Source organism: Triturus cristatus, chromosome 7, assembly GCF_964204655.1.
Source record: "Triturus cristatus chromosome 7, aTriCri1.1, whole genome shotgun sequence".
NCBI classification, from domain to species: Eukaryota; Metazoa; Chordata; class Amphibia; order Caudata; family Salamandridae; genus Triturus; species Triturus cristatus.
Window position 1 is genome coordinate 41010415 of NC_140590.1, and position 27989 is coordinate 41038403.

The window sequence follows — 27989 nt, forward strand, 5'->3', positions numbered from 1 at the left end:
AGCTTGATCTAAGTGCTCGTGCTGGGGTGTGTAAAGCTAGTTTGCTCGAGAGATACGAGGGACCTTGGCCATTGAGGGCTTTATAGATAGTTCAGCCTATTTTAAATTTAACCCGCTTTCTCACCGGAAGCCAGTGTTGTTGGTTAAAAAGGGGTACAGAGGGTGTTCTGGCGGGGACGTCGGCAACAAGACGGACGGCAGTATTCTGCACAACCTGGAGTTTGTTGAGGGAGGCTTCATTAGCTGAAAATAAGAGGGCATTACAGTAGTCAAGTCTACTTAGTACCAAGACTTGCATTAGCGTTTTCTTGGTGGATGAAGGTAGAAGGGGAAAAACCCTTCTAAGAAGGCTGAGGATGTAGAAGCATGAGCCAGCAGTATGATTAGCATGTGCCAAAAGAGTGAGTTTGTGATCAATTCTGACACCTAGGTTCTTGACCACTTCTTTAGGGGCAGGGGCAGGACCAAGTTCTTCCGGCCACCAGGTAGGCGACCAGCGTGTGACAGCTCCTCCAAACAACATGATTTCAGATTCTCCTGCGTTGAGTTGTAAATAGTTAGCCCGCATCCAGGCAGCGATGGATTTCATGCCTTCTGAGAAAATAAGTTAAATATCAGGTCTATTTTTGTCCAATGTGAGGAGGAGCTGTGTGTCGTCTGCATGTGAGATGGGGGTGAATGCCAAGGATCTCATGAATCTGGCCAGAGGGGTGACATAAATATTGAAAAGGGTCGGGCTGAAGCAGGAGCCCTGCGGGACCCCCTTGGTAACTTTAGTAGAGGTAGATTTAAAGGTTCCTAGAGTGACAGTCTGAATTCTGTCAGTTAGGAAGTCGGTAATCCACTCCAAGGCCAGCCCTTGGACACCTGTATCCTGGAGTCTATCAAGTAGAATCTGGTGGGAAATGGTATCAAATGCAGCTGACAGGTCCAGCAGCACCAGGAGTGCTGCTTGACCCTTGTCCAAGGCCATACGGATCTTGTAAGTAACCTCAATAAGAGAGGATTCGGTACTGTGTTTGGCCCGAAAACTCGACTGTGAAGCGTCTAGCTGGTGAGAGGTTTCCATGTACTCGGAGAAGTGCTTGTTGGTATGTTTTTCAAGGAGCTTCGTCTGCAAGGGTAGTAGAGATATGGGTCGGTAGTTGGACAGTTCAGTGGTAGGAATCTTGGGGTTTTTTCATATGGGAATTACTTGTGCGTTTTTCCATGCTGGAGGGAGACTGCCAGAAATCAGGGAGTTATTAAGGATCGAACAAATGGGAGGGGCAAGCTGGTCAGCAAATTTGGCCGAATTCTTGGCGGGGATGATGTCCAGTGGGGAGCCAGATTTGGTAGTCGCAAGGAGGCCTATAACTTCCATGTGACTGAGAGGGGGGAAGGAGTGTAGTTGTGAGGTGGTGATGTGTTTGTCAGAGGGGACTATTGTGGTAGGGGAGGGGATGGTATTTGCAGAGATGATATTCTGATATATGGTATCTATTTTTGGAGTGAGATAAGATGCAACACTATTGCAAAGCGACTGAGAAGGAGATTCCGCAGTATCACAGGCGCTAGGGTTGGTGTAGGACTTAACTATCTGAAATAGAGTCCTGGAGTTGGTTCCAGCTCGCTCCAATTGATGAGCAATATGGATTTTGCGCACATTTTCGATGTTTATATGATAGGATGCTAAAGCAGTTTTGTAACTCGATCTTGTTCTCTGTGAGAGAGTCGCCATGTCCATTCTAATTTCTTGCACCAACTCTTTTCAGTGCGTAGGGCCGGAGAGTACCAGTCAGAAGGAATGGATTTAGGGGGGTGAGTGAGAGGCTTAAATGGTGCTGCCTCATCAAGAACGTTGGTGATGATGGTATTAAAATGGGATAGTTGGTGTTCTACATCGTAGTTAAGAGTGTCTGTGTCCCAGGTAAGAAAAGGGGACATAAAGTGGTCGGCCTTGATTTTGTGCCAGGGTCTATACCATCTGTCCGTGTGGGATATGGGAGTCGGGGAGGCAGTAGGACTCGTCAGATGAAAGTTAATCAGGGAGTGGTCGGACCAGGTCAAAGGAAGTGTATCCCCACATAAGATGTTCTGGGAGTTGGAGAGGATGAGATCTAAGGTGTGGCCGGCTATATGGGTGGGGTCATTATTAATTTTAAGGAGACCTGAAGAGGCTAGGTCCTCTAGACAGACCATAGCTTCATGATTGTAGATATCCTCGCTATGAATGTTGAAATCCCCTAGAAGTAGGAAATATGATCGGAGGGAATGGTAGGAAGGTCACTGCTTAGTGGGAGATGGAGAGGAACGTGTTGATGTACCCCTTCCTCTATCTTTGAAGTTATCCCCTCTGTAGCCTCCCCTATAGAAACCCTTGGGTGAGGAGAGTAGTGTGTTTGTTTTATAGGAGGAAGCATTGGGATCTGAGGTATTAGTTTTGGATCCTTCTCTATAAAATGAGCGACGAAAGGAGCCTCTGCTGGATGGGGACTGCAGGGCTCCCATAGATTTCCCCACTTCTGTGTCCTTCTTCATTTTTTCAAGTGATACAGCTACTTGAGGTACAAACAGGTGTTCCTTATCAAAAGGAACATTTAAAATAGATAGTTGAACTTCTGGCTTAAAACCAGAAATCCTAAGCCATGCATGCCTACGGAGGTGAATGCTGATTAATTCCTCTTGCTGCAGTGTCAGCAGCATCTAGTGCACATCGAATAGAGGAATTCAATATTAATTTCCCTTCTTGCACTAGCTACTGACCCTTTTTTCTCCGCTCCTCTGGGAGATACTGTAGAATTTCCTCTATTTCATCCCAGTAGGCTCGATCGTATCTTGCTAAAAGAGCCTGGGTGTTAGCAATGCACCACTGGTTGGCAGACTGCTCTGCTATCCTTTTGCCTGATGGGTCAATTAATGTAGACTCCTTGTCTGGAGGACGTGCATATGCTGTTTGTGAATTATGTTAAGTTACCCAATTTTTTTTAAAGCGCAGCGTATACCTAAAGTTGTCTTGGTGCTGATTCTGTGAGAGACCGTGAGCAGAGTACTAGAACCTACTGATTAAAAAGCTGGGTGTTTGCAAGTTTCCTAAGCTGAAGCAACGAAGGGGCAGATCTTATGGTGAGTGGCAGGACGATCCATGTTGGGACTGCTCTGACCGCAAAGCTGCTGCAGCCCCATTTCGATTTTTTAAAATCATATGGAGTTTATCCCACACATGCCTGATGATTTTAGGTTTCTAGTTGGGGTGTACCAGCGAAAGGTTTCCTTCAGAAAGGTGGGCCCAGAATCATGTCGAGCTTTATAGGTCAAACAGAGGGCCTTGAACTTAATTCCATGTTTGACCTTCAGCCAGTGGAGGTCTTTGAGTGCGGCGGAAACTGAATGATGCCTGGGTATCTCTAGTAGAAGTCTGGCTGCGGAATTCTGGAGAACCTGTAATTTGTTCAGATATTGTGCTTGCAGGCCCACGTAGAGGCCGTTACAGTAGTCTATTTTAGATAATACTAAGGTGGTGAACACAGACTTCCTAACAGACATAAGCAGAAAGATTAGTGTTTTTTTTTTTTTTTTTTAGAATTCTCAAGCTGTTATAGGAGGAGGAGGAGACCACTGTATTGACTTGATTGCCTAGAAGTAGATGATCTTCTATGATGACCCCCAGACTTTTGGCTTTCCTGGTGGGGACAGGAAGGGGTCCCATATCTGCAGGCCAGCACGGAGCAGACCAGAAATTGGGGTTATTGCAGACTATGATCACCTCGGTCTTCCTGGCATTGAGCTTAAGACAGTGCTTGTTCATCCAATCATAGATGTATTTCATGCAGTTATGAATGCAGAGGCTGGTGTCATATGCATTCTTAGTGGCCGATAGCACGATTTGCGTGTAATTCGCATATGATGTAAGAATGAACCCGAAGGATTGGACCATAGGAGCTAGATCTGCAACATAAACATTAACAAGCATTGGCATAGCCAATGGGTCTCACTTTTGGTATCTATAAGTGTTTAGCCATGCAACACATTATCCTGGGTGATTTGCATTTTTTGAAGAGCAATTTCAAAACCATCTAAATGGAGGCATAGGCGGTGATGAGGCAATGATTGGGTTCACCATTCCTAGGGAGCAAAAAGACCTAATAAATCGCGTCAACTCCTTGTTGGGGTAGTAAGCGTACATAATTCCAATATAATACAATTACCCACAAAAACACTGTGGATAGCTTTGTCTGTCATACCACTCTTCAGTTTTTGTTAAAGAATTCAAAAGTTTGGACTGTGCATCCGTTAGCTTTGGAATTACACACTGATGTGTAGTGATATTCTCTAGACATAGCTTTATTTTTCCAGCAGTCGTTTAATGGCATGAAACCACCGTTGAAGTCTCCCAACTAGAGACACCTGGTGATATTCTTCTCAAAATGTGTGATGGCTAAACTGTGTTGCAACTTAGCCCAAGATCACACATGATGTCAGGGCGAATGACTCAGTTCATGACCTTCTACAGCCTCAGGCACTTCCCCGGTCTCAAGGTGACTACAGGAAAACAAGCACGACATTTTTTTATTACTTCTCTGCCACGCCCAGCTGAACACACATGCCCAGCAATATTTGGAGAGAGGATGTGGCGTAACACCCCGAGCTGTTCACTTTGGAACTAGGGAACCGATTTTGAGTCTTGGTGTCAGCCCTTCACGTGCCTACAAAAGAAACAAGTTAAAGTAGCTTAAACTTAGAACCAAAAACCTGTTTTTCCTGTACACCAAGACTATCTGGCCCAAACGTTTACAAGCTTCCCTTGGCCTGGGTGAGTGGCACATACAGCAAGGCTCTTCCTGTGCATTCTGGTACTTGTAGCCTGCTCCATTAATAATGGGAACAGCGATAAAACTAGTATCAGAACGCAATAAAAATGCTTGGGTGGATGAATTCCCTGAGAAGGATTAGACAATTAGTCTCGGTATCCCTATAAAGTTTGGGTAAACAAAAACAAGCATTGCTCAGTCGGCTTGTGATTCTCATTCTCAGCCTTAGCCATGGCTTCCCCTGACAAAAAGTGGAACTGTGCCAGGGCTGGAGGAGTGCCGGCAGAGGGTTAATGGAAGGAAGCGCTGCCACAAAGCGGGCCTTGGGAGCAGAGAGCAAGTCTGCCAGGGAGACGCAAAGATGACAGCACGGAGACAGAAGAGTGAGACTATGCAAGGCTAACCTCAGGGAGCATGCTCTCGTCGACCCATGTGCAGTTAAGGGAGTTGGGAATGTTACTGCAGGGGAAACAAACACCCGCTTTAACGGAACATGCTACAAGTTAACACCAAGCTCTTTATAAAACTAATTAAATTAAATGACCCAGTGCAACGTTGTACACTGCTTTGGGAAAAATGCATTTTCAAATATAATTAGAAGTAGAAATAATTCTCAAAGGGCGGGAGGTGGAACGATTACAGGACAATGGCAGCACTGAAAATAACAAGCAGAGATGGGCGGGAGGGGAGCGGCACTGGGAGATTCAGTGAACTGGGTGAAGCGCTGTGCCCCGAAGCTGAACACTCAGCAAAGACGCGAGCAGGGACAGGCACTGGAGGAGGGGAAAACAAGCAACTCTTCACAAAGAGAAATTATCAGAAACAGAACTTAAGCGTGGCAGTTTTGATTTGAGTCATGCATGTTGCATTGCATCCTGGGACGGTGGGTTTGTTATGTGCTCAAAGATTGGAAGAAAATAGAAGGCACTAATCACGCGCCACCAGAGTTACTCACAGAACAGTTCGTTTGGTGTATTTTACTCACTGGTCTATAGCATTTTCACAAAATGGAGTTCGCCCTCTGTTTCATTGGTGAAGCATTTCTCTATAGTGTTCTGACTGGTGGAGTGGGACAGATACTTTTACAGACAAGTGTTGAGCAAGATCAAGGCCATTACTGTACTCCTATATCTTAAAGAGGCACTCAGGTTTTTTTTGCTAGACGCCATCTTGTGTGCAAAACAACTCAAGGTAGGCACTTTGTTTGTAGTGCACTTTATTCCGTTCCAGTCTGGTGAATATTAAAAAGGGAGAGGCTGTTATTCACCAAATACCGAATTATATTTATATATTTAACTGGTTTATAAACAGCTGGATTGTGACAGACAGGCACTTTTAGCGCTAAAATCTGAATATATTTGCATTGTGTTTTTGTGAGCCGCCGCAAAAGTAATCGCGCGCTGTAAGGGTGCCGTGAGCTAAGCGATGTGCGCGCACCATGACGAGAGAGGAAAACCAGATGGCGCCTCTGCTCGTCATTGGCCGCGTAACCGCACGCTCTATGCCACCCAAAAAGCTGTGGTTGGGCTTTTTAAAACCCACTCACTAAATGTCTCGCCAGAGCAGCGCATGCGCTGGCTCAGGCAAAACCTAAAAAAGGGTGGGACTAAGTTAAGAGCCCTGCGGTACCCCACAGAGCAGATGGAAAGAATTCAAAGAAAAGGCATCGATGTTGATCACATTTTCCCCTGTCTGACAGGAAGGAGGAAACTAGTTTCAGCGTGAGGTTTTAATGCCTTTTGCTTCCAAACAGTGGATCAAGGTGGAAGGATCCACCGTATCGAATGCCGCAGACAGGTCCAGCAAACTTAGAGCGGCTGATCCCCCCTCATCCAGGATGAACTTTAGTTCATCCGTGGCCTTGATCAGGGCAGTCTCTGTACTATGCTCCGATCTAAACCCAAATTGGGTGGGGTCAAGGAGACTGAAATCCTTGATGAACTGATTAAGTTGGATGTTCATCACTTTTTCCACAATTTTAGCGGAGAAGGGGAGTCTGGCCAGTAGTTGACGGGATGATCAGGGTCCGCATTCGGTTTTTTTTTGGTTTTTTTAGAATGGGCAGCATGGAGGTCCGTTTCCATTGTGGAGGAAAGATGCCAGTCTTAAATATGTTGTTAAATATGCTTGAAATGTGATCTGCTATAATGTTGGGGACCAACTTAATGACGGAAGGTGGGCAAGGATCATCTGGAGAGCTCGATTTGATGGTCAATATAAGGTCTTTTAATTGTATGGAAGAGACAGAGGAAAAAGATTCGAGAGTATTCATGGTCGCGTCGGTTTTAGGATTGCCAAACCTCGTCTTCATTGTTGGAGGAAGGATGATGGTTGTCAGTGTGATCAAAGGCGTTGACAATGTAATCTACTTTGTCTTTAAATTGCGAGGCAATCTTACTGCAGAAAGACTGGCTAACCCAATCCCCTTTGTAATCTGGTTGTCTAGTGAGCTTATTACTGACTTCGTAAAGTTCCCTGGCTGAGTTTTTTGCCGATTCGATTTGTGATGAGAAATAAGCTGATTTTTCTGTTATCAGAGCGATAAGTAAGGTACAGTGTGCACAGAGTCCACAGTCCCCAAAGGTTTGGCAGAGGCTAAAGTTAGATATAACCTTAGTCTCTAAAGTGGTAGCTTGGTCGATCAGTAAGACAGTATCAGAGGATAGTGTAAAGCATTTGTTGTACACACTCAGTCAGCAAATGGTCTCACACACTCAAGGACTGAACTCTAGGCCAATTGTTTTGTGTATAAAAATATATAGTAGTTTTATTTTAGAACCAACAATAAGTATCAAAATACTTTCTCAGAATAAAATGCTGTAGTTGTATACTTTCAATAAGCAACAGACTTTTAAATGCAATAGTTACAGTTGTTGCAATAGGCAACACAATTCAAACACGATTATAACATTGAGCTCAATGGGAGTTTTTAAGTAAATGCAATTTCAGTTACTTTGCGTATGATTTTCTTACTCCGGGCTGGATCCTGGATTCAGCCCTGGTGCATTTCCTGTAAACAGTTGAAAGAAATCCTTTTTGTAACACAGGCGATTTTTAAGGAATATTTGTACGTTTCAAAAATCGACAGAAGAATTTCTGGCAAAAACCAGGCAATGTTATCCTATGGAGGAAAATCAAGTTATCGGTAGTTAAGGTTCTGGGCAAAGACTCAGGGGTCTCCCAGGGTCAGGTAGGTACAGTTGTTACACCCTCAGTGGCACTGGGGCGGCCAGGTGCAGAGAGAGTTAGGCGCAATGTTAGCCTATGGCGGGCAGGGGGCCTTTGGTTGGTGGCTGCTAGCAGGCAGGCCACGCGGCTGTGGGAGCTGGGCTCTTGGTCACTTACACAGGGCAAGTGGGGAAGTAGAATAGGATAGATGTTGCACTTCCAAGGGCACTCGGGCGGCTGGGTGCAGGGTGCTTTTGAGCCGTCGGGCGCTCAATGGATTTCAATGGAGAAGCCACCAGATGAACAAAGGCTGCAAGCACGGGGACGGAGATTCTACAGGTTCGACCACCACTTCGAGAGGTAAGTTGGGAAGTTATAGGTTAGGTAGGCACCCAGGAGTTGGGCACAGGGGGCTGCAGGGCGCCGGGGTTCCTTTTGGCATAGGGAAATCTTACCCTCTGCTGGTCGCGGTTGGAGGGGTCCCTGGTTCTGAGGCTGCAGGCGTCGTCAGGAGCGTGGAGGAGGGTCCTTGGGTGCTGGATTCTGGGTCACAGTCACCGGGAGGACGTCGTCGTGGTCTTTGTCCACTCCGGCAGAGGCCAGGCTTTGCGGGTGCAGAGTGTGCAGGAGGTTCCTGGCTGGCACAAGGAGTTTGTTACTTGCTTTGAGCAGAACCACTGCTCGTGGGAGTCCCAGTCTTTTAGAGTCACAAGGCAGTCAGGGCCTCTGGGATTTTCGAGGTTGCTGACCACTGGAGATGCCGGTGTTTAGCAGGAGCAGGTTAGAGGGCCGACAGGCTTGTAGGGCTGGGACCAAGTCAGTTGGTGTCTTCCTCTTGTTAGCAGCTGCATGGAAGGTCTTCTTTCTTCTTGCTAGTTTCGGATTCAGGATCTGAGGAAGGAAGGTTCAGGGTGCCCCTAAATACTAAATTTAGGGGTGTTACAGGTAGGTAAAGGGCAGGGACCAATGGGTCCCTTCCCTGGGGTGGGTACACCCCCTATCCTGCCACTCTCCAGTGGGAGGGGAGCAGGAGCCTAGTCGTGATTGGGCAGGGGTACCCATCTTCAAGCCCGGAGATGTGCTTCACCTTGCCTCCCCCACCTGAGGGGTGGGGTTGGCAGAGGCTGGCACAGACCCTTTCCTCCCTTGGGGTTTCCCGCCAGTCTTCCCGCCAGAGTGGGGGCTAGAACCGGTGGGGACCAGTTGCTGAGTACAGCAAGTGGTCTGGGGAGGCTCACAAAGGTGGCATGCTTTTGAAGCTTCCCCCTGCCCATCCTGGGGGAGGAGACCTAGCACCTCGCCCTGGACGTGCATTGTTGCAGGCCGAGGAGAGCGGATGGCTCTCTACCCAGGGGTCCAGCAACATGTCTGCTGGGTGGCAGCCGTGGCAGCCTCTCAGGCAGGACGTGGTTTGTGGGTTAGGTTCAGGGGGCAACTCTAAGTCTGCCGTGCATCTTACATTAAATCCCACACTGGCATCAGTGTGGGTTTAATGTGCTGAGAAGTTCGATACCAAACTTCTCAGTCTTCAGTGTTGCCATTATAGTGCTGTAGAGTTCGTGTTGATGACCTCCCAGCACCATATACTCTTGATGGCAGCACTGCACTTACAGTGCCCAGGAATGGACCTGGGTACTGTAGGGGTACAGGGCTCATGCACCTGTACCCTTACCACTGGCATAGTGCACCCAGCTAGAGGAATGACTGAGGTATGCCACGGCAGCATGTTTGTGGGCATGGCACATAGGGATGTGTGCCATGTCGTCTCTCTCATTTGTTCTGCACCAAGACACTCAGCCTGCAAAGGCAGTGTGTGTGTGTCAGGGTACAGGACCTCTAAGGGTGGCACAATGAGTGCTGCAGCCCTTAGGGGCCTTCTCTGGGCCCTGGGTAACTATGGTACCATTTACCAGGGGCTGACATGTGACCAGAGATGCCAATTGGGTTTAGGCTTCAATGCAGTTTTAGGGAAGGAACACAGGCCCTGGGCACCTGATTGGCAGGAGCCCAGGGCACACTCAGTCAAAGTACATCAGCAATTCAGCAAAAAGTGGGGGCATACCATGCAAGAAAGATGGCACTTTCTCACATTTATAAATTTTTCTCTCGTGGGAATTATAATGGGCTCTCCATTCCCTCTCTTGGCATCTGCAGCCTTGTCTTTCACGCCTAAGGGCCTCCAAAAACCAGCGGGCAGACAGACATGTCCTGCATTGGTCCTTTTTAGGTCTCGCTGAGTCAGCGCATGCGCTGCTCTGTGAGACATTTAGTAGGTGAGTTTTCAAAGTGCTACTGGCTGGCCTAGTGCTTGCGATCACGCGACCGTGCACGCGCGGCGCCAGCCACCATCTGTCTTTCACGGTTCATTAGCACCACTTGGCCGCATGTCGCGCAGCCGCCATCTGCCTTTCTTATCTCTTCAGACATTGTAAACTTGGTAGCAATGTACCCTATTTTCATCCTCTGCTTCCTTGTCTCTATTTATATCCTGTCACAGGGGATACGTACCAATTGTCATGTTTTTCGTCTTTCTCCTGGTTACAATTCTTTTCATAGGGGTAACGTTTTTATTGGCTGGGAAATACAACAATAATAAAGTTACTTTTGCAATGGAACACAAGCCTTCCCTCGGTCGCGCAATATTGTCATTGAACTTAAACAATAAAGTTACTCTAGTTATGGACACAAGCCCTCCCTCTGTTGCGCCGCTCTACTTGAGAACGTGTGTACACTTCCAGTTCCAATTAGATCGATTAGGTTAACGTTCTAGTTTTAAATAGCGCTTATGTAGTATCTTTAAAAATGGCCTTCAGCCTTGTCAATCACGTGTCCTTATCCTGAACACAGTGATCGGCCGTGAGGAGTTCGGAGCACAAACGCTTCAGGTAAGACCCTGTCCGGACCTTTCTCTTACTTTAAATCTAGTAAGCCACTGCTCAATTTTGACTCGCATATCTATTTCAGATCTGTCTTTGAATTCTTCCGCCATCCCGCACAGATTGACCTCACAGCGCCCTCTACATGACTTAAACCCACACCCCGGTAAATATTTCATCAATACTTTACAGACTGTTCGTAAAGCATTCGAGATTTTCTCTCTCATGTTATTTGTTACCCACCCTAGGTTTACCAAATCTTTCGAGTCCTAGACTGAAGGACTTCTCTGGGTGAGCCGGAATTTATTCTTTACCGGCAGCGCGGTAAGCATTTTGTTCTTTATTTATTTTGTTACTGATTGTATGAATATTTTATGTACTTACCACCATACTTTTGGTTCAGTTTGGTAGTAGTTGCTCTCTCACGTACTTTATTACCCACATTAGGTTTCATCTTACAATGAGAGTCCTACACCACAGGACTTCTCTTGGCGAGCAGGAGTTTCTGGTCATCGGCAGCGTGATAAGGGCAATTTTGGATACAATTTCGCGATTAGAGGCCACCACACCTACGTGACATCGGGCTGTTTTTATATCCCATCTGTTTTTACTCATAAGGGATAGCATGTTTTGAGACCCTTTTTAGGTCGAGCCTAGAGCAGCGCATGCGCTGCTTGCTCGACTTTTAGTAAGGGGGTTTTCAAAGTGCTACCAGAGGCTTTTTGCTGGCCTCAAGCTTGCGTGCATGTGCGCGTGAAGGCGCGCAGCCGCCATCTGTCTTTTCTCAGTTGGGTAATTATGTGCATCGCTGCCAATGCTTTTCGCGCGCACTTGTTAGTTCTTCCCTCCCACCTCTTTATAAATTGACTGTCAGACTACGCTTTTCAAGCTCCGCCCTTTGTGACTCAACCCCCTTTCCTCTGCCACACCTTGACCCCCCACCCCCTATTTATGGGTTTGCAGAGCGAATTGGTTATAAATGCAGTACTGACTAGTATAAGCTGTCTACAACTTCACCTCATCACTTATTTATCAGAAAACCAGATACCATGTGTCCTCGAACTTACGTAATGACAAACGCATGCTGTAAAAAAACAGTCCGTGCTGCAGAGATTATCAGCGTTCCTTCCAATAAAGATCAGCTATGTCGAGGCTCAGCAATGCTTTCGTTCACAAAAAGAAATTCAAATCATCCATCTCATACCAGCAACTGCACTTACCACTCGCTCTCCCACTGGGCGTTCCCACTCTGGGGGTCATACGTTCAAAGATTGGTGCGCTTTCCTGTACAGTAAACGCGAGAGGCAGGGCTACTGATCACCTGCCACAAACAAAACTTCCCACTTGCAGACGTCATCTCAGGCGCAACTAATTAGAAATGAACAATTGTATCATGTGGTGTACCTGAAGTCTCCCTTCCAAAGGACAGGGGCACACTTGTTGCCATGTTAGGACAGTACAGTCATTTTTTTACTCGGGAACCGCACTCTGAAAACTTCCTGGTTCATAAAATCTTGCCATGAACATTTTAAAATATGATTATATGAAGCAGGCAGTAAGAAACAGATTTCTAAAAGCCAAGACCGTTTGGTATTTTAAGATGTTGGCTCAACATCGCCTTTGTAAGTAGTTATAAAAAGGCAGCTCACTTGATAATATTGGGTATAATGTGTAAACACGGTTTAAATGTTTATAATGATATTATTGCGAGGGTAAGGATATTTTTTAAAAAACTGTCTCTCGGGCATCTATCAGCGTTTATTAGCCTTGCGCTTTTAGTCTCTTTTTTTGTTTTCCCACATTATGTGCAATGTTTTTATTTTGTGTATGGTTGCTCGGCTGCCATCTGTCAAACGCTGACTACCAGAACCAATTAGGGTCGTAATCTATATTACACTTGCTTTGACCCGGACCAATGGGTTGAGCTCACGTTGAAACCAATGAAAGACCTGTGCTTTGATGCATGTTAGATGTGTGGTCATATCAGAATGGCATTTGTCTTAAACGAGTGCAGCATGTTTGGATTATACGTACCTACTTTATACAAGCATTGGCATAGCCAATAGGTCTCACGTTTGGGACCTTATAAGTATTTAGTTATGCAGCACAATATCCTTGGTGCAACAACATCAACTGTTGCATAGCTAAACACTTATAAGGTACAAGGTTTAGCCATGCAACAGCTGATGTTGTTGCATCAAGGATATTGTGCTGCAAAACTAAATACTTATAAGGTCCCAAAAGCGAGACCTATTGGCTATGCCAATGCTTGTTCTTTATAGGGACTATTTGTGCAAAGGTGGAGTTGAGCCAGTTACTATATGCCTCTGCTGCGAGCTCAGGATTCTCGACAGCCGGGGGAGGGAGGGGGGTGAGGAGGGGGGGATGATATAAACAGCTGCTTTAGATGATTTGGATCAATGTTAGCCCAGGCTCTGAGTTGAGCTGAGCAATGTGTCTGGTTGTCCCCACTTTTGGAAGAATGGGAGTAAGACTTTGGGGTGTAGTTCCCATTCGTGTATCTGCTGTGTGTGGCGACTTAGGAGGTCGGCCACCTGGTTCTGAACCCCTGGGAGGTGTTCTGCTAGGAGGTAGATGTTTTGGGGAATTGCCCATCTCCAGATTTGTTGCGCCAGTTGGGACAGTTGTAGAGAATGTGTCCCTCCTTGTTTCTGTATGTAATACATTGTGGTCATGTCCGTGCGGATGAGGACAGTCTTGTTTTGTAGATGCACTTGAAAGGATTTCAGTGCTAGGAACACCGCTAGAAGCTCTAGGTGATTGATGTGGAGCTGTTTTTGTTGAGTGGTCCACCGTCCCCGAGTGGTGTGTTGAAGGAGGTGGGCTCCCCACCCCGTGAGAGATGCGTCGGTGGTCAGCACAACTTGTGGAAGAGGCTCTAAGAACGGCCGCCCTTTGGACAGGTTGATGGTGTTCCACCACTTCAGTGAGAGCGAAGTGAGCGGCTGTCCACCAACACCAGATCGGTAAGTTGTCCATGGGCCTGGTTCCACTGTTGTGCTAGACATTCTTGTAAGGGACGCATTTGAAGGCGTGCGTATGGTACTATGGAGATGCATGACGCCATCATGCCTAAGAGTTGCATGAACACTCTTGCGGGGAGAGAGTGTTGTGTTTGAATTTTTTTGATGAGACTTTGTATGTTGGCTATCCTGGCTGTGCTGGGATAAGCTACGGCTTTGGATGTGTCTATGGCGGCTCCCAGGTATTGTTGTACTTGGGAGGGTTGTAGTTGAGATTTGGGATAGTTGATGGTAAATCCCAAGTTGTGTAGGGTTTGAATAGTGCGGTGAGTGTGGAGAACGCATTTGTCTAGAGTGTTGGCTTTTATGAGCCAATCGTCCAGATAGGGGAACACATGGATTTCTTGTCTCCTGAGATATGCTGCCACAACTGCCAAGCATTTGGTGAATACCCTGGGTGCTGTCGTTACTCCGAATGGGAGAACTGTAAACTGATAGTGCTGACCGTCTACCACGAATCGTAGATACTTCCTGTGAGCGGGATGCATAGGGATGTGAAAATATGCGTCCTTGAGGTCTAATGTGGCAAGGAAGTCTCCTTGTTGAAGTAATGGAAGGACCTGTTGGAGAGTGATCATGTGGAAATGATCCGATTGTATGTACTGGTTTAGTAGTCTGAGGTCCAGTATGGGTCTTAAGGTTTTGTTCTTTTTGGGAATGAGGAAGTATAGGGAATATACTCCTGTACCCTGATGTTGTAGTGGAACAGTTTCTATTGCGTGTTCTTGAAGCAAAGACTGTATTTCTTGTTTGAGGAGCGTGAGGTGGTGAGACGTCATGGGACGGTGCCTGGGTGGTATGTTTGGGGGTGGGTTTATGAGTTCGAGGCAGTAGCCAGATAGGATAATTTGTCTTACCCACCTGTCTGAGGTGATGGTATTCCAGACAGGTAGGAACTGTTGAAGTCTTCCCCCGACCGGAATGGTCTAGGGGGAGTGGTGGCAAGTCACTGTTTAGTGGCTGGAGAGGTGCGGGTGTTGTTGTTGCCCCGTCCTCGGCCTTTAGTATTGTTTCCCCGATAACCTCCTCTAAAATATCCTCTGTTAGGGGATGTTTGACCTGATGCTTTGAAGGTGGAAGAGTTGTCTGTTCCCACATTTTTGGAAGCTCCTCTATAAAAGGAGCGACGAAAGGAGCCTCTGGGTTGAGTAGACTGCAATGCTCCCATAGATTTGGCAGTCTCATTATCTTTCTTAATTTTTTCTAGGGCAGTGTCTACTGCAGGCCCGAATAGTTGCTCCTGATTACAGGGTTGAGCAAGAATGGTGGTTTGGACTTCCGGCTTGAAGCCGGAAATGCGCAGCCATGCGTGGCGTCGAAGCAATACACTTGTGTTGACTGCCCTAGAGGCGGTGTCCGCTGCGTCTAATGCACATTTAATGGAGGCATTGGATATTAGTTTGCCCTCTTGGATGAGGTCAGTGCCCTGTGTTTTGTATGGTTCAGGCAGGTGTTGCAAGAGATCCTCTAGTTGATCATAATGGGCTCTATCATAACGAGCCAATAGGACTTGTGTATTGGCAATACGCCAGTGGTTAGCAGCTTGTGCGGCAACCCTTTTGCCGGAAGCCTCTAAGAGTTTAGACTCTTTGTCTGGGGGCGGCGTGTCTCCGGTTGTTTGGGAGTTCGCCCGCTTTCTGGCATTTGATACGACTAGTGAGTCTAGGGGGAGTTGCGCCTCGATGTACGCAGGATCTTGTGGCGCCGGTCTATATTTTTTTTCTATTCTGGGGTTGAGAACCCTGGCCCTGACAGGGTCTTTAAAAACCTCATTGGCATGCTTTATCACTCCCTTAATCATGGGTAGAATGTGAACTGTCTTCTGCGACTGCTCAAAAGTGTCGAGTAGAAAATCCTCCTCAGGAGTGTCGGTGTGCATGGTGACGCCATGAAACGATGCTGCTCTGTTTATAAGCTGACCGAACCCTAAATGGTCATCAGGAGGGGAGGGTTTTGAGGGGTATGGAGTGGGGTCAGGCATATCAGGCATAGGGTAAGTCCAGTCATCTACTGATGCTGTGTCCGGGAGTGTAAAGGGATCAGTGGGATAAGTAAAGAAATCTGGGTCTCCCCCTCCCCCTAAATCATCATCATCCTGTGGAGGTGGTGTGTGAGAAGGAGATGGTAGAGGTGAAGGCGGTGGGGGTTGGGGGGATGGAATAGGAGGTAATGTAGGAGAAGGAGGACATATGGGTGAAGTGGCACAGTCCTTCTTCTTTGGAGATGCTGGAGGAGGTGTTGTGTCCAGCTTCCTTTTCTTGTAGGGCACCGCTGTGACATGTCCAGTTTTCGGATTTATGTAAATCCGTTTTTGCTATGGATCAGGCCAAAAGAGTTCCTCACTGTCCGAAGGCGGCTTTGGCGCCGACTTTTTTGTTTCGGATTTTGATTTTTGTTCTTTATGGACTTGTTTTGGCACCGAGGATGTTTTTGGTGCCGAAGAACCTTTCGGTGCCGACGAGCCTTTCGGTGTCGGTGGAGACCTCGGCGCCGAAGAACGTTTCGGTGCCGGTGGAGATGTCGGTGCCAAGTGACGTTTCGGGGCCGATGGAGATTTTGGTCTCGGAGCCTGCTTGGTGCCGAAGGTATTATAGGCACAATAACATGAGGTTTGCTCGAGCCCGAGCCACCTGCAGGCTTACTTTTCTTCGGAGCCGGGCCCGAGGCTTCTGAAGATGTTTTTGGATCGCGACTGGGCCCAGCTGGCAGAGTCTTGACCAATGTCTTTCTGGGTGGTGTTGGGGTAGGGGGACTGGTACTCCCAGGCTGCCCTGGATCAGAATCGTCTGCCTCGGACACGATCTGGAGATCTTCGGAGTCGTCGTCAGGGACATCCTGTGCAAAGATGTCTTCTGGTTCCGGAACCGGCTTGGCCATGATATGGCGTCGAGCTCTTCGGTCCCGGATAATTTTCTTTGAACGGAATGCGGCGCAGGCTGGACAGCTGGATTCGTTGTGGTCTGGTGAAAGGCACAAATTACAGACCTCGTGGTGATCGCTATGAGGAAACTTTGCTCCACATTGGGGGCATTTTTTAAAAGGTGTCCTTTCCATCAGCCGCGTCCGGAGTCGGTCCGATATGGATTTCGACGTCGAGTTTTCAAATGTTGAGAGTTGTAGTGATTGCTATAAGTTTTCTGCTGGAGCGGAAAAAAGTTCATCCGAACCCAATGGCGGAAAAAAACAATCTGAGGATGGAGTGGATGCCCATGCGCACTGTTGTCCAGGGGAGGAGTCACCAATCTCATGACCAAAGACTTCTTCCGAAGACAACAACAACCTGCAATCATCCGAGCCCAACACCAGATGGCGATCTTATCCTTAGTGTGTGATCTGCAGCTCATATGACTCGAACAGTCTTTTTCAATCGAAAAGATTGACAAGCGTCACAATCTCCCTCCTTGTGCTCTGGTGAGAAGCACAAGTTGCAGACTTTGTGCAGGTGGGTGCGCGGATACTTGGTGTGGCATCGGGGACAGAATTTAAACAGAGTCCATTCCATCAGCATTAGACTCGACGAGTCCGACAGAGTAGAAGTCGAAGAAACTGCTAGGCCCGAAAAACAACTTGCAAACATCTGGAACAAACACTAGATGGCAGGAGTATGCAAAGCATGTGTATCTACAGCACACACGCCTCAAACATATTGTTACAGTCATTAACTTTTCTTGCTGTGCGTCACACAGAAGTTTTTGTCCTGAAACCCACATATTCTGTGATTTCCCCGTTAAAGGAGAGGAGCTGGAAAGCGCTCCAAGGCCTTTCCCTTACCTTGTCTGGTTACAATGAGTTGTGAGGTGCCCCTATTGACTGTGTGAGACTGACGGGTGCTCCAGGGTCTCCCTCTGACATTGCTTTGCTATGAGAAGGTATAGCGTACTGTTTTCAGAGAGCTCCCTTGTTACTCAGATAGGTTGCAAGTAGTTTTGTCACCTCTTTAGAGACTCTCAGAGTTTCTGGGGTTTTCTCCTCTTAGGCTACCAGGCTGTGAGAAGGCCTTTTAACACTAGCCAGGAGGTGTTCGGGGATCCCCCTTATTGAACCTGGTTGTAAGATGATGTGTGTCTCTCCTGCAGTACCTGGCAGTGCAGTGCTTACAGATGCCCTCACTGTGTCAGTCTGAGGTGCACCTTCTAATACTTTGGTTGCAAGGTGTTCTAGAATTCACTTGTTAAGTAATTTGCTTTGAGTTTGCATGTCGTGTGCTTGGTATTCCGTTGTCCTGGCCTTCTAGAGTATCAGTTTTACCTTGTTAGGCTGTGGGGTGTTACTGATTTCACTCTCCCCTTTTCATGTGTTACTCTGATATATTTCTATGGTTCTCTCTTTTGCCGTGCCTGGCTGGGGATGTCTGGTGTCCTCTGTGCCAGGAAATCTTGGTACTCCTTTGCATTGTGTCGTTGTGAGGAGATTATGGGATGTGCTTTACTTGGCCTGATTGTGCAGTGGTCTAGTATTCTCTTGTCTGAGAGGTAGTGTGGAGTCCCTCTCACTCAGTCTGTCTAGAGCATGGTCTGGGCCCCTCTTACCTGTTCAGCCAGGAAAGTAGTCTGTACCCTTTACCTGCTTTGCCACAGAGGTGGTTTGTTGGCCCTCATTTACCCAGTCTGCCAAGGAGGAGTTCTAGAGTCCCACCTAATTTGATTCCCTGGGCGGAGGCCTGCGGTCCCTTTTACCCATCCTGCATCTGAGGAGGTTTGAGGTCCTCTCACCTAGCCTGATCCAGAAAGCGGAGGGTCCATTTTAGTAAGTCCATTTGGGAGACAAAGGTCTCATCCAGTCTTACTGTGAGATCTGCCTTGGAGAAGAAGTTCTAGGGTACCTTAACCTGCCATCTGTGGGGGAAGAGGATCAGTCTTTCTCCGCTTGGGAGGTGATCTGTGGTCTCTCATACCTGGTCTGCCTCTGAGCTTGGAAGAATCTCTTACCGGGTCCACCTGGCGGCTGCAGCCCCCTTTAACTCTGTCTGCCGAGAGTGAAGTCTGGGATATGGGCAGCATGGGAGCCAGGAGTCCCTCTTATCCAGTCCTCCTGGGAGGGGGTCTGCTGCCCCACTGCCTAGACTACAGGGGTAACTATTATCTCTCCACCTAGGACAACATCTCTGGTCTCCCATGCCGATCTGCTGGGGAGGTGTTCTGGAGTCCCTCTTACTCAATTGGCCTGGGAGGTGGTTTAAGGATCCCTTACCTTATCAGGCTGTGAGGTGTTGCGTGGTTGTTGGTAGGTGATCAAGTGCAGCCCTGGCAAGAAGTTGCTTTGTTGACATCCTTCCAGAGATGTAAGGAAGACGGTGTTTTGGCCCCACCAGCCGTAGGTGCCAGAAATTTGTCCAACTCTACAGCTGTCACGATCTGCAAAAGAAGACCAGAGTAACAACTGAAACCCATCAACAGGCAAAGTTCACGGAAACAGAATAATCTTGATGTAGCCCCTCACCAGAAACTGCCATGCATGTCTCGTTCTGCACACACCAGCCGAAAGCGCCACCAGAATGCGGGAGGGAGAAATTATTTCCACTGAATGCCAAGCAAGCCTGGCAGTCTGTCAGCAACCGTGCCAGGCCAAGGCATCCTTTATTTGGACACTATGGAGAAAAAGACCAAACAATGCAGTTACGTCACTGCAGATATCCACCCTCACCATCAGAAATTAATCTGTCACCCTGGTGGCAGCCCCTTTTCAGATGACTTCACCCCAACTTTGTGACTCTTACCAGTGGAATGTGTGTGGCAGTCCTCTTCAAAAGAGGAACGAAACAAAGTGTTGGCATCTGAAATAAACATCTGTTCCTTCACTGAATAAATGTGGCTTGCTGATCACGTCACTTTTATAACTTGAGGAAAAACCTCTCCATGAATGTCTATCTTACCTTTTTCTTCCGTTATTTATAACAGTCACTAACCAAACAACACTGACAAATAAGAGATGAGAACAGAAACTAAGGAGCAATGAGCTTTCACCATTTACTTAAGCAGAACAAAGTTTGAAGTTGTCTGGTGTAAGTGAAGCAGGAGTGCGTGCCAGCGCGAGGGACCAAGATCCTGAATGATCTGCACTGCAACGTTCCTTGCTGTATTGAGGGATAATGAGAAGAAAACGGAAACCAGAGCACAGGGTTCTGCAGGGTTAGTGAGGTAAGAGCCAGTCGGAAAGTAGCTTAAATTAAGGTGATCGTAAATTTTGCACTTAGTAGAACACTTTGTAGTTGAAAGATCAGTAGCTACTGCAACGAGCAGCATTCAACTGAGATGTGACCAATCTTGACAAGTCCACAAGTCAGTCGCATTGTTATGTTTTGCAGACTCTTCATATTGTTTATTCGAGCAGCCCAAGGTATAAGGCATTGCAGTATTCGAGGATGAACAACATCAAGACTCAACTCGTGAGCAAGTTTATCAGGGGGAGAAATGGCAAAATCTTCCTCAAGGTCGGTATTGTCAAGAAGTGCATAGCTTTTGACTCAGACGCGATTATTGACAAACTGAAAAAGCCAATGTTCTTGACTTCAGCAGCAGGGGCAGGAAAGGCTGCCCAGTGAAACAAACCAAGCGCTTTTCGACAAGCATAAAATGTCCCTGGCATTAAGTGAGATCTCCGTCATTTTTAAGAAAGATGGAGGACATCCAGCCATGCAATGGGGCCAGCCATGCTCTCAGAGCCCAGGTGACCTTTGGTGACTTGTTGATCCTTAAAAGCTGCATACTGCCACCGTTCTTTGGATATGCCTTCAATGTTCCGCTCTTGATTACATCTGATCCCTCTGATCCTAGGATTGCCGGATATCTTCCAATATCCATCCATGACTGAAGGAAGTGGACTCTATATGGTGCACCAACATGAGGTACACTGTGCAGTGTCCAAGCAAACCCCAAAGGAATTACAGAGGCACAAACGACACCCCAAATGCTCTCTTTGAGGTAGTGTGTGTGAGAAAGTGGCTCTGTATATACTGTTCCCTAATAGGTACAGGGTGTACAGAGTCCACAGTCCCCCAGAGGCTGATAGAGGTCAAAGTTAGGTATGACCTTACTCTCAAAAGTGGTAGCTTGGTCGAGCAGTAAGGCAGTACCAGAGGACAGTGTAAAGCATTTATTGTACACACTCAGTCAGCAAATGGTTTCACACACTCAAGGACTGAACTCTAGGCCAATGATTTGTATATCTAAAATATATGCTTGTTTTATTTTTAGAACCACAAAGGGGGTAAAAATATACTTTCTCAGAATGAGAGGCTGAATATAAATACTTTTGTTTCAAGCAATAAATTTGTGTAAACAGTCACAGTTGGTTGCAATAAACAATCCTATTTCCTAAACATAACAATGCATTGAGCTCAATGGTAAATTCAGGTTATTTGTAATAAATTACTTTTCAGATTACTTTTGGAATTCCAGGTCTGGATCCTAGAACCAGCCTGGGGTCAGTATTCAGAATCAAGTGATGAAAGTCGACTTAATAACTGTAATGATTTTTAAATAATATTTAGCTATTTCAAAAGTTAGCACTTAGAAAATATTTCACAGAAAACATTCAATGGATCTCTATGGCAAGAAATTCAAATTGCAGGTAGAGTACTTTATCGTTACTTTAGTAATCCAGGACTGGGTGCCTAGACCCAGGACTGGGGTCCTTATCAAAAACAGGTAAGTAATTTCGTTTGCAGAAATGGTACGATTTTAAAAGAATATTTCAAATTTGCAAAAATAGACACTTAGAAGAAATTTCACAGAAAAGCAGACAATGGTTTCCTATGGGAGAAAAATGAGTTAGAGGTAAGTATAGTTGGTTCACCCTCAGCGGTTTCAGGACGGCCGGGTGCAGAGTGAGTTAGGCCCAATGTTATCCTATGAGGGATAGGGGGGCCTTGGTTGGTGGCTGCTGTCTGGCAAGCCACGCGTCTGTGGGAGCTGGGCTCCTGGTCACTTACTCAGGGCAAGTGGGGAAGTAAGTTAGTGTAGAGAGTGCACTGCCAGGGCCACTCGGGCGGCTGGGTGCAGGGTGCTTTTGAGCCTTCGGGCGCTCAATGAAAGTCAATGGGAATGTTCCGGTTTGGAAAAAGGCTGCAGGCTCGGGGACGAGGATGTTTCCGGTGCCACCACCACTTCGAGGGGGGTCCTTGGGTGCCGGACTCGGGGTCACAGTCGCCGTGGGGTCGTCCTCAGGGTCTTTGTCCACTCCGGCACTGGCCAGGCTTGGCTGGTGCAGAGTGTGTTGGGTCCGCGGTTCCGGGCTGCTGCCAGGAGTTAGGAATAGGTTTCTCGAGTAGAGCCTCTACTCATGGGAGTCCCAGGGAATCAGAGGTCAAAGGTAGCCAGGTCCTCCGGGGTTTTTGAGGTTGCTGGCCACAAGAGATGCCGCGCTGGAGCAGGAGCAGGTTCGAGGGTCGACAGGCCGGTAGGGCTGGGGCCAAAGCAGTTGGTGTCTTCCTCTTTTTAGCAGCTGCAGGGCAGGTCTTTTTTCTTCTTGCTCTTCTTGTAGGTTTCTATCTGGAATCTGCCGAAGGAAGGTTCAGGGGGCCCCTAAATACTAGATTTAGGGGCGTTACAGGTAGGTGAAGGCCAGGGACCAATGGGTCCTTGTCCTGGGGTGGGTACACCCCCTATCCTGCCTCTCTCCTGTGGGAGGAGGGCAGTAGCCTAATCCTGATAGGGTAGGGCCTCCCATCTTCAAGATGGCGAGAGCCCGGAGATGTGCTTCACCTCGCCTCCCCCACCTGAGGGGTGGGGTGGGCAGGCTGGCACATCCCCTGTCCTTGTATGGGGTTTCCGGCCAAGCTTCCTGCCAGAGTGGGGGGTTGCAGTGGCCTGGGGAAACTCCAACTGGCGGCATGCCTTTGAAGCTTCCCTTTGCTCATCCTGGGGGAGGAGATTTCTCACCTCACCCAGGATGTGCATTGTTGCAGGCCCGGGAGAGCAGGGGCTCTCCCACCCAGGGGTCCAGCAACGTGTCTGCTGTGTGGCAGCCTGGGCAGCCTCAGAGCAGACGTGGATTGTAGGTTAGCTGTAAGGGGGCATCTCTAAGATGCCCTCTGGGGTGCTTAGTACATTAAATCCCACACTGGCATCAGTGTGGGTTTAATGTGCTGAGAAGTTTGATACCAAACTTCCCAGTCTTCAGTGTTGCCATTATGGTGCTGTGGAGTTCGTGTTTGACGAGCTCTCAGCACCATGTACTTGTAAAAGGCAGCACTGTACTTACAGTGCCCAGGAATGGACCTAGGTACTGTAGGGGCACAGGGCTCCTGCTCCTGTGCCCACACCATAGGCATAAGGCACCCAGCCAGAGGGGTGGCTGACATATGCCTTGGCAGTATAGGTAATGGGCATGGCACACAGAGATGTGTGCCATGTCGACTCTTTGTTTTGTCCTGCACCCAGACACTCAGCTTGCAAAGGCAGTGTGTGTGTGCAAGGGTACAGGGCCTCTAAGGGTGGCACAAGGAGTGCTGCAGCCCTTAGAGGCCTTCCCTGGTCACAAGGCCCTGGGTACCTAGGGTACCATTTACCAGGGGCTGACATGTGGCCAGGGTTTGCCAATTGGGAGTTTGTGTGTTTTAAGGAAGGAACATAGGCCCTGGGCACCTGATTGGCAGGAGCCCAGGGCACAACAAGGAAAAGTGCATCAGCTATTAGGCAAAAAAAGGGGGGGTTACTGCAACAGAAACCCACTTTCTCACACAAGCCCCCCCCCAGCCCAAAGGCCAGGAGACTTCTGCCAAAGCTGGGAGAGTCTACCTAGTCTTTCAGGCGAGGAAGAGTTGGGGAAGTGGTTTGAAAGTTGCAGGGCCTACTCTGCCTTACATCCTTCTGCCTAGGTCAATCCCTTTGGGGAGCTGGCCTGTCTTATTAGTTTCAGGACCTAACTCCCAAGGCTCCTCTCCTTGTCTTTTACTGTCCTGGTCCCATCTTTCTATTTTGGGTTTAGAGGTGTATACCTCGGTAGTTTCTAACTTAGCCAGGGCTAGGCCCAGCTTACCCACAGAGGCTACCCACAGCTTGAGCAACCCCACCATGACCAATAAGGTCAGGGGGCCTGACTTGCTATTTGGCAGGGGGTTAGGCCACCATGCCAAGGATAGGGCTGCCATGAAGGCTAACACCCAGCAGAGGCTGCTGACAGCTGTCAGTGCCCAGTACCAGACCTTTAGCTCCTGACTGGCAAGTGAGGGGGCTATTTTATAGTTCTCTTTGGGTCCTGGCTGTTGGTCTGTTTGAGGATAGGGGGTCCCTATTCTTGGTAGGGAACACCCCTCCTCTACCCCTTGTTCTGCCACCTGAGGAGCCACTAATTCAGGCTGGACAGTTGCCTGACTAGTCAGGTCTTGCTGTTGGCTAGGGGGGGCTTTACCAGTGCCATTGTGGGAGTTTTCCCTTACTGGGATAGCATCTCCCTGGCTCTCTGGAACTGTGGCTAACAGTTGCCCACCTTTCCTACCCTGTTTCTTCTCACTCTTTTGGGACTCAGCTGCACTGACTGCAGGTTGAGCCCCCACAGGTTCTTTGGGCGAGGCCTGGCATTGGGCCAGCACCTCTCTTTGGCTCAGTTCCACATCTAAGTGATCATTCCCCAAGAGACAATCAAGGGGGAGGTTTTTACTGACTATCACTTTCCTCCATCTAAGGGACCCAGCTGTGGCTAGGGGCACTATAGCCACAGGCCTAACAGTGACTCCCCCTGGGACAGTTCTTACCCTTCTTGTTTCCCCTGAGACATATTGGTGTGGGAATACCAACCTGTCATGTACCACAGTGTGACTGGCACAGGTATCTCTCAGGGCAGTGGCTGGGATTCCATTCACCAGTAGGTGGTGGAAGTGTCTACTTCCTTCTGGGATCTCCAGCTTGCTTCTTGGGCCCATTCCCCAGTTGAAAGCTAGGAGGACTTCCTCATCTGAGGACCCTCCCTCCCAAGCTACACTGGCAACCCCTGGGGCTACACTAGTCACCCCTGGAACTGTACTGGGAACCTTATTTTTAGGACAGCTAGAGTCCTGGGTGTGGTGTCCAGCCTTCTGACAGTTGAAACACCATATTCTGTTGGGATCCCAATTCTTACCTTGGTACCCTGGTTTAGTTTGTGAGGTGTCTTTGGGCCCACCCTCCTGGTCAGGTTTTTGGGGGGCTACCTGGGACTCCTTTCTTTTATCCACAAGGGGTTCACTCTCTTTCTTCTGGGGAGGTTTTGGGACCCCTTGGTTCTGGTCCCTCCCAGTGAACGTCCTAGTCACCCTAGTCTTGACCCAGTGGTCTGCTCTTTTTCCCAATTCTTGGGGGGATTTTAGACCTAGGTCTACCAAATGCTGATGCAACTTTTCATTTGTGCAGTTACTCAAAATATGTTCCTTCATGAATAAATTGTACAATCCAGTAAAATCCTGCACACCATGTCCAGCTAACCAACCATCCAGTGTCTTCACTGAGAAATCTACAAAATCAATCCAGGACTGGGTCTGGGTTTTGTGAGCCCCCCTGAATCTAATTCTATACTCCTCAGTGGTGAATCCAAATCCCTCAATCAGAGCTTTCTTCATGAGGTCATAGGATCCTGCTTCTGGCCCAGAGAGAGTCAGAAGCCTGTCCCTGCAGTTACCAGAGAACAGTTCCCACAGGAGTGCCCCCCAGAGAGGTTTCTTTACTTTCCTGATATCACAAGCCCTCTCAAAGGCTGTGAACCATTTGGTGATATCATCACCTTCCTCAAATTTAGGGACAATCCCTTTGGGGATTTTAAGGTCAGAAGTTTCCTCCCTATCCTTGTTTTTATTATTGCTGCCACCATTGATGGGTGCTAAACCCATCTTTCTCCTTTCCTTTTCTAGAGCCAGGAGCCTGGACTCTAGATCTATTCTTTTGGCCAGCCTCATAAGGCTGTCCTCTTCACTGGGGGGACCCCCAGTGTTGTCTCTGGGACCAGAGCCACCTGTGTGGTCTCTAGGTGCCCAGATGCTATGTCTTGAGTTGGAGGGTATGGGTGCCATCTCCTCCCTAGGGAATAGTATGGGGAGGTTGCTGTCCTCCTCCCCTGTTTCCCTTTCCTCATCTGACTGGCCATCACCATGTTCAGATGGGTGGTCTTTAGCATACTCAGCCAGGAGCTCCTGGAGCCCTTGTTTGGTTGGATGCTGACCCATTTGTAAATTTTTGAGTTTACATAAGGACCTCAATTCCTTGAAAGACAAGTGTAAGTAAGGTGTGAGGTCGAGCTCCTCCACCAGGTCCATGTTATTATTATCACTAATAGCTGGGTTTGTTTGAGACATTCTAACCTGACAGTTCTAACCCTCTACCCTGACTATAGTGACTTTTATTTTTCTAAAATTCTAATGGGACTTAAGCAAGGCCCTAGCAAGACTTTTAGTAATTTTGGAAAAACCAATCAGAATTCTAACGGCAATTTTTAAGAGTTCTGTCGTGTGATCAGATGGTAACCAAGTAGTCCAACAAATGCAAGTTTGTATCCCACCGCTGATCCACCAATGTGAGAAAGTGGCTCTGTATATACTGTTCCCTAATAGGTACAGGGTGTACAGAGTCCACAGTCCCCCAGAGGCTGATAGAGGTCAAAGTTAGGTATGACCTTACTCTCAAAAGTGGTAGCTTGGTCGAGCAGTAAGGCAGTACCAGAGGACAGTGTAAAGCATTTATTGTACACACTCAGTCAGCAAATGGTTTCACACACTCAATAACTGAACTCTAGGCCAATGATTTGTATATCTAAAATATATGCTTGTTTTATTTTTAGAACCACAAAGGGGGTAAAAATATACTTTCTCAGAATGAGAGGCTGAATATAAATACTTTTGTTTCAAGCAATAAATTTGTGTAAACAGTCACAGTTGGTTGCAATAAACAATCCTATTTCCTAAACATAACAATGCATTGAGCTCAATGGTAAATTCAGGTTATTTGTAATAAATTACTTTTCAGATTACTTTTGGAATTCCAGGTCTGGATCCTAGAACCAGCCTGGGGTCAGTATTCAGAATCAAGTGATGAAAGTCGACTTAATAACTGTAATGATTTTTAAATAATATTTAGCTATTTCAAAAGTTAGCACTTAGAAAATATTTCACAGAAAACATTCAATGGATCTCTATGGCAAGAAATTCAAATTGCAGGTAGAGTACTTTATCGTTACTTTAGTAATCCAGGACTGGGTGCCTAGACCCAGGACTGGGGTCCTTATCAAAAACAGGTAAGTAATTTCGTTTGCAGAAATGGTACGATTTTAAAAGAATATTTCAAATTTGCAAAAATAGACACTTAGAAGAAATTTCACAGAAAAGCAGACAATGGTTTCCTATGGGAGAAAAATGAGTTAGAGGTAAGTATAGTTGGTTCACCCTCAGCGGTTTCAGGACGGCCGGGTGCAGAGTGAGTTAGGCCCAATGTTATCCTATGAGGGATAGGGGGGCCTTGGTTGGTGGCTGCTGTCTGGCAAGCCACGCGTCTGTGGGAGCTGGGCTCCTGGTCACTTACTCAGGGCAAGTGGGGAAGTAAGTTAGTGTAGAGAGTGCACTGCCAGGGCCACTCGGGCGGCTGGGTGCAGGGTGCTTTTGAGCCTTCGGGCGCTCAATGAAAGTCAATGGGAATGTTCCGGTTTGGAAAAAGGCTGCAGGCTCGGGGACGAGGATGTTTCCGGTGCCACCACCACTTCGAGGGGGGTCCTTGGGTGCCGGACTCGGGGTCACAGTCGCCGTGGGGTCGTCCTCAGGGTCTTTGTCCACTCCGGCACTGGCCAGGCTTGGCTGGTGCAGAGTGTGTTGGGTCCGCGGTTCCGGGCTGCTGCCAGGAGTTAGGAATAGGTTTCTCAAGTAGAGCCTCTACTCATGGGAGTCCCAGGGAATCAGAGGTCAAAGGTAGCCAGGTCCTCCGGGGTTTTTGAGGTTGCTGGCCACAAGAGATGCCGCGCTGGAGCAGGAGCAGGTTCGAGGGTCGACAGGCCGGTAGGGCTGGGGCCAAAGCAGTTGGTGTCTTCCTCTTTTTAGCAGCTGCAGGGCAGGTCTTTTTTCTTCTTGCTCTTCTTGTAGGTTTCTATCTGGAATCTGCCAAAGGAAGGTTCAGGGGGCCCCTAAATACTAGATTTAGGGGCGTTACAGGTAGGTGAAG

At 47.7% G+C, this 27989-nt stretch overlaps 1 protein-coding gene across 1 annotated transcript in view; it reads right to left on the reverse strand.

Moving 5' to 3' along the window:
• MEGF8 (multiple EGF like domains 8) overlaps positions 1 to 27989 on the reverse strand; it is a 634126-nt gene that overhangs the window by 422130 nt on the left and 184007 nt on the right. Inside the window, exons 13-14 of the mRNA XM_085615576.1 lie at positions 19318 to 19465; positions 19069 to 19232 (exon numbers count right to left, since the gene is read on the reverse strand). Coding sequence (XP_085471702.1) covers positions 19069 to 19232; positions 19318 to 19465 — 312 coding nt within the window. The remainder of the gene's footprint in view (positions 1 to 19068; positions 19233 to 19317; positions 19466 to 27989) is intronic.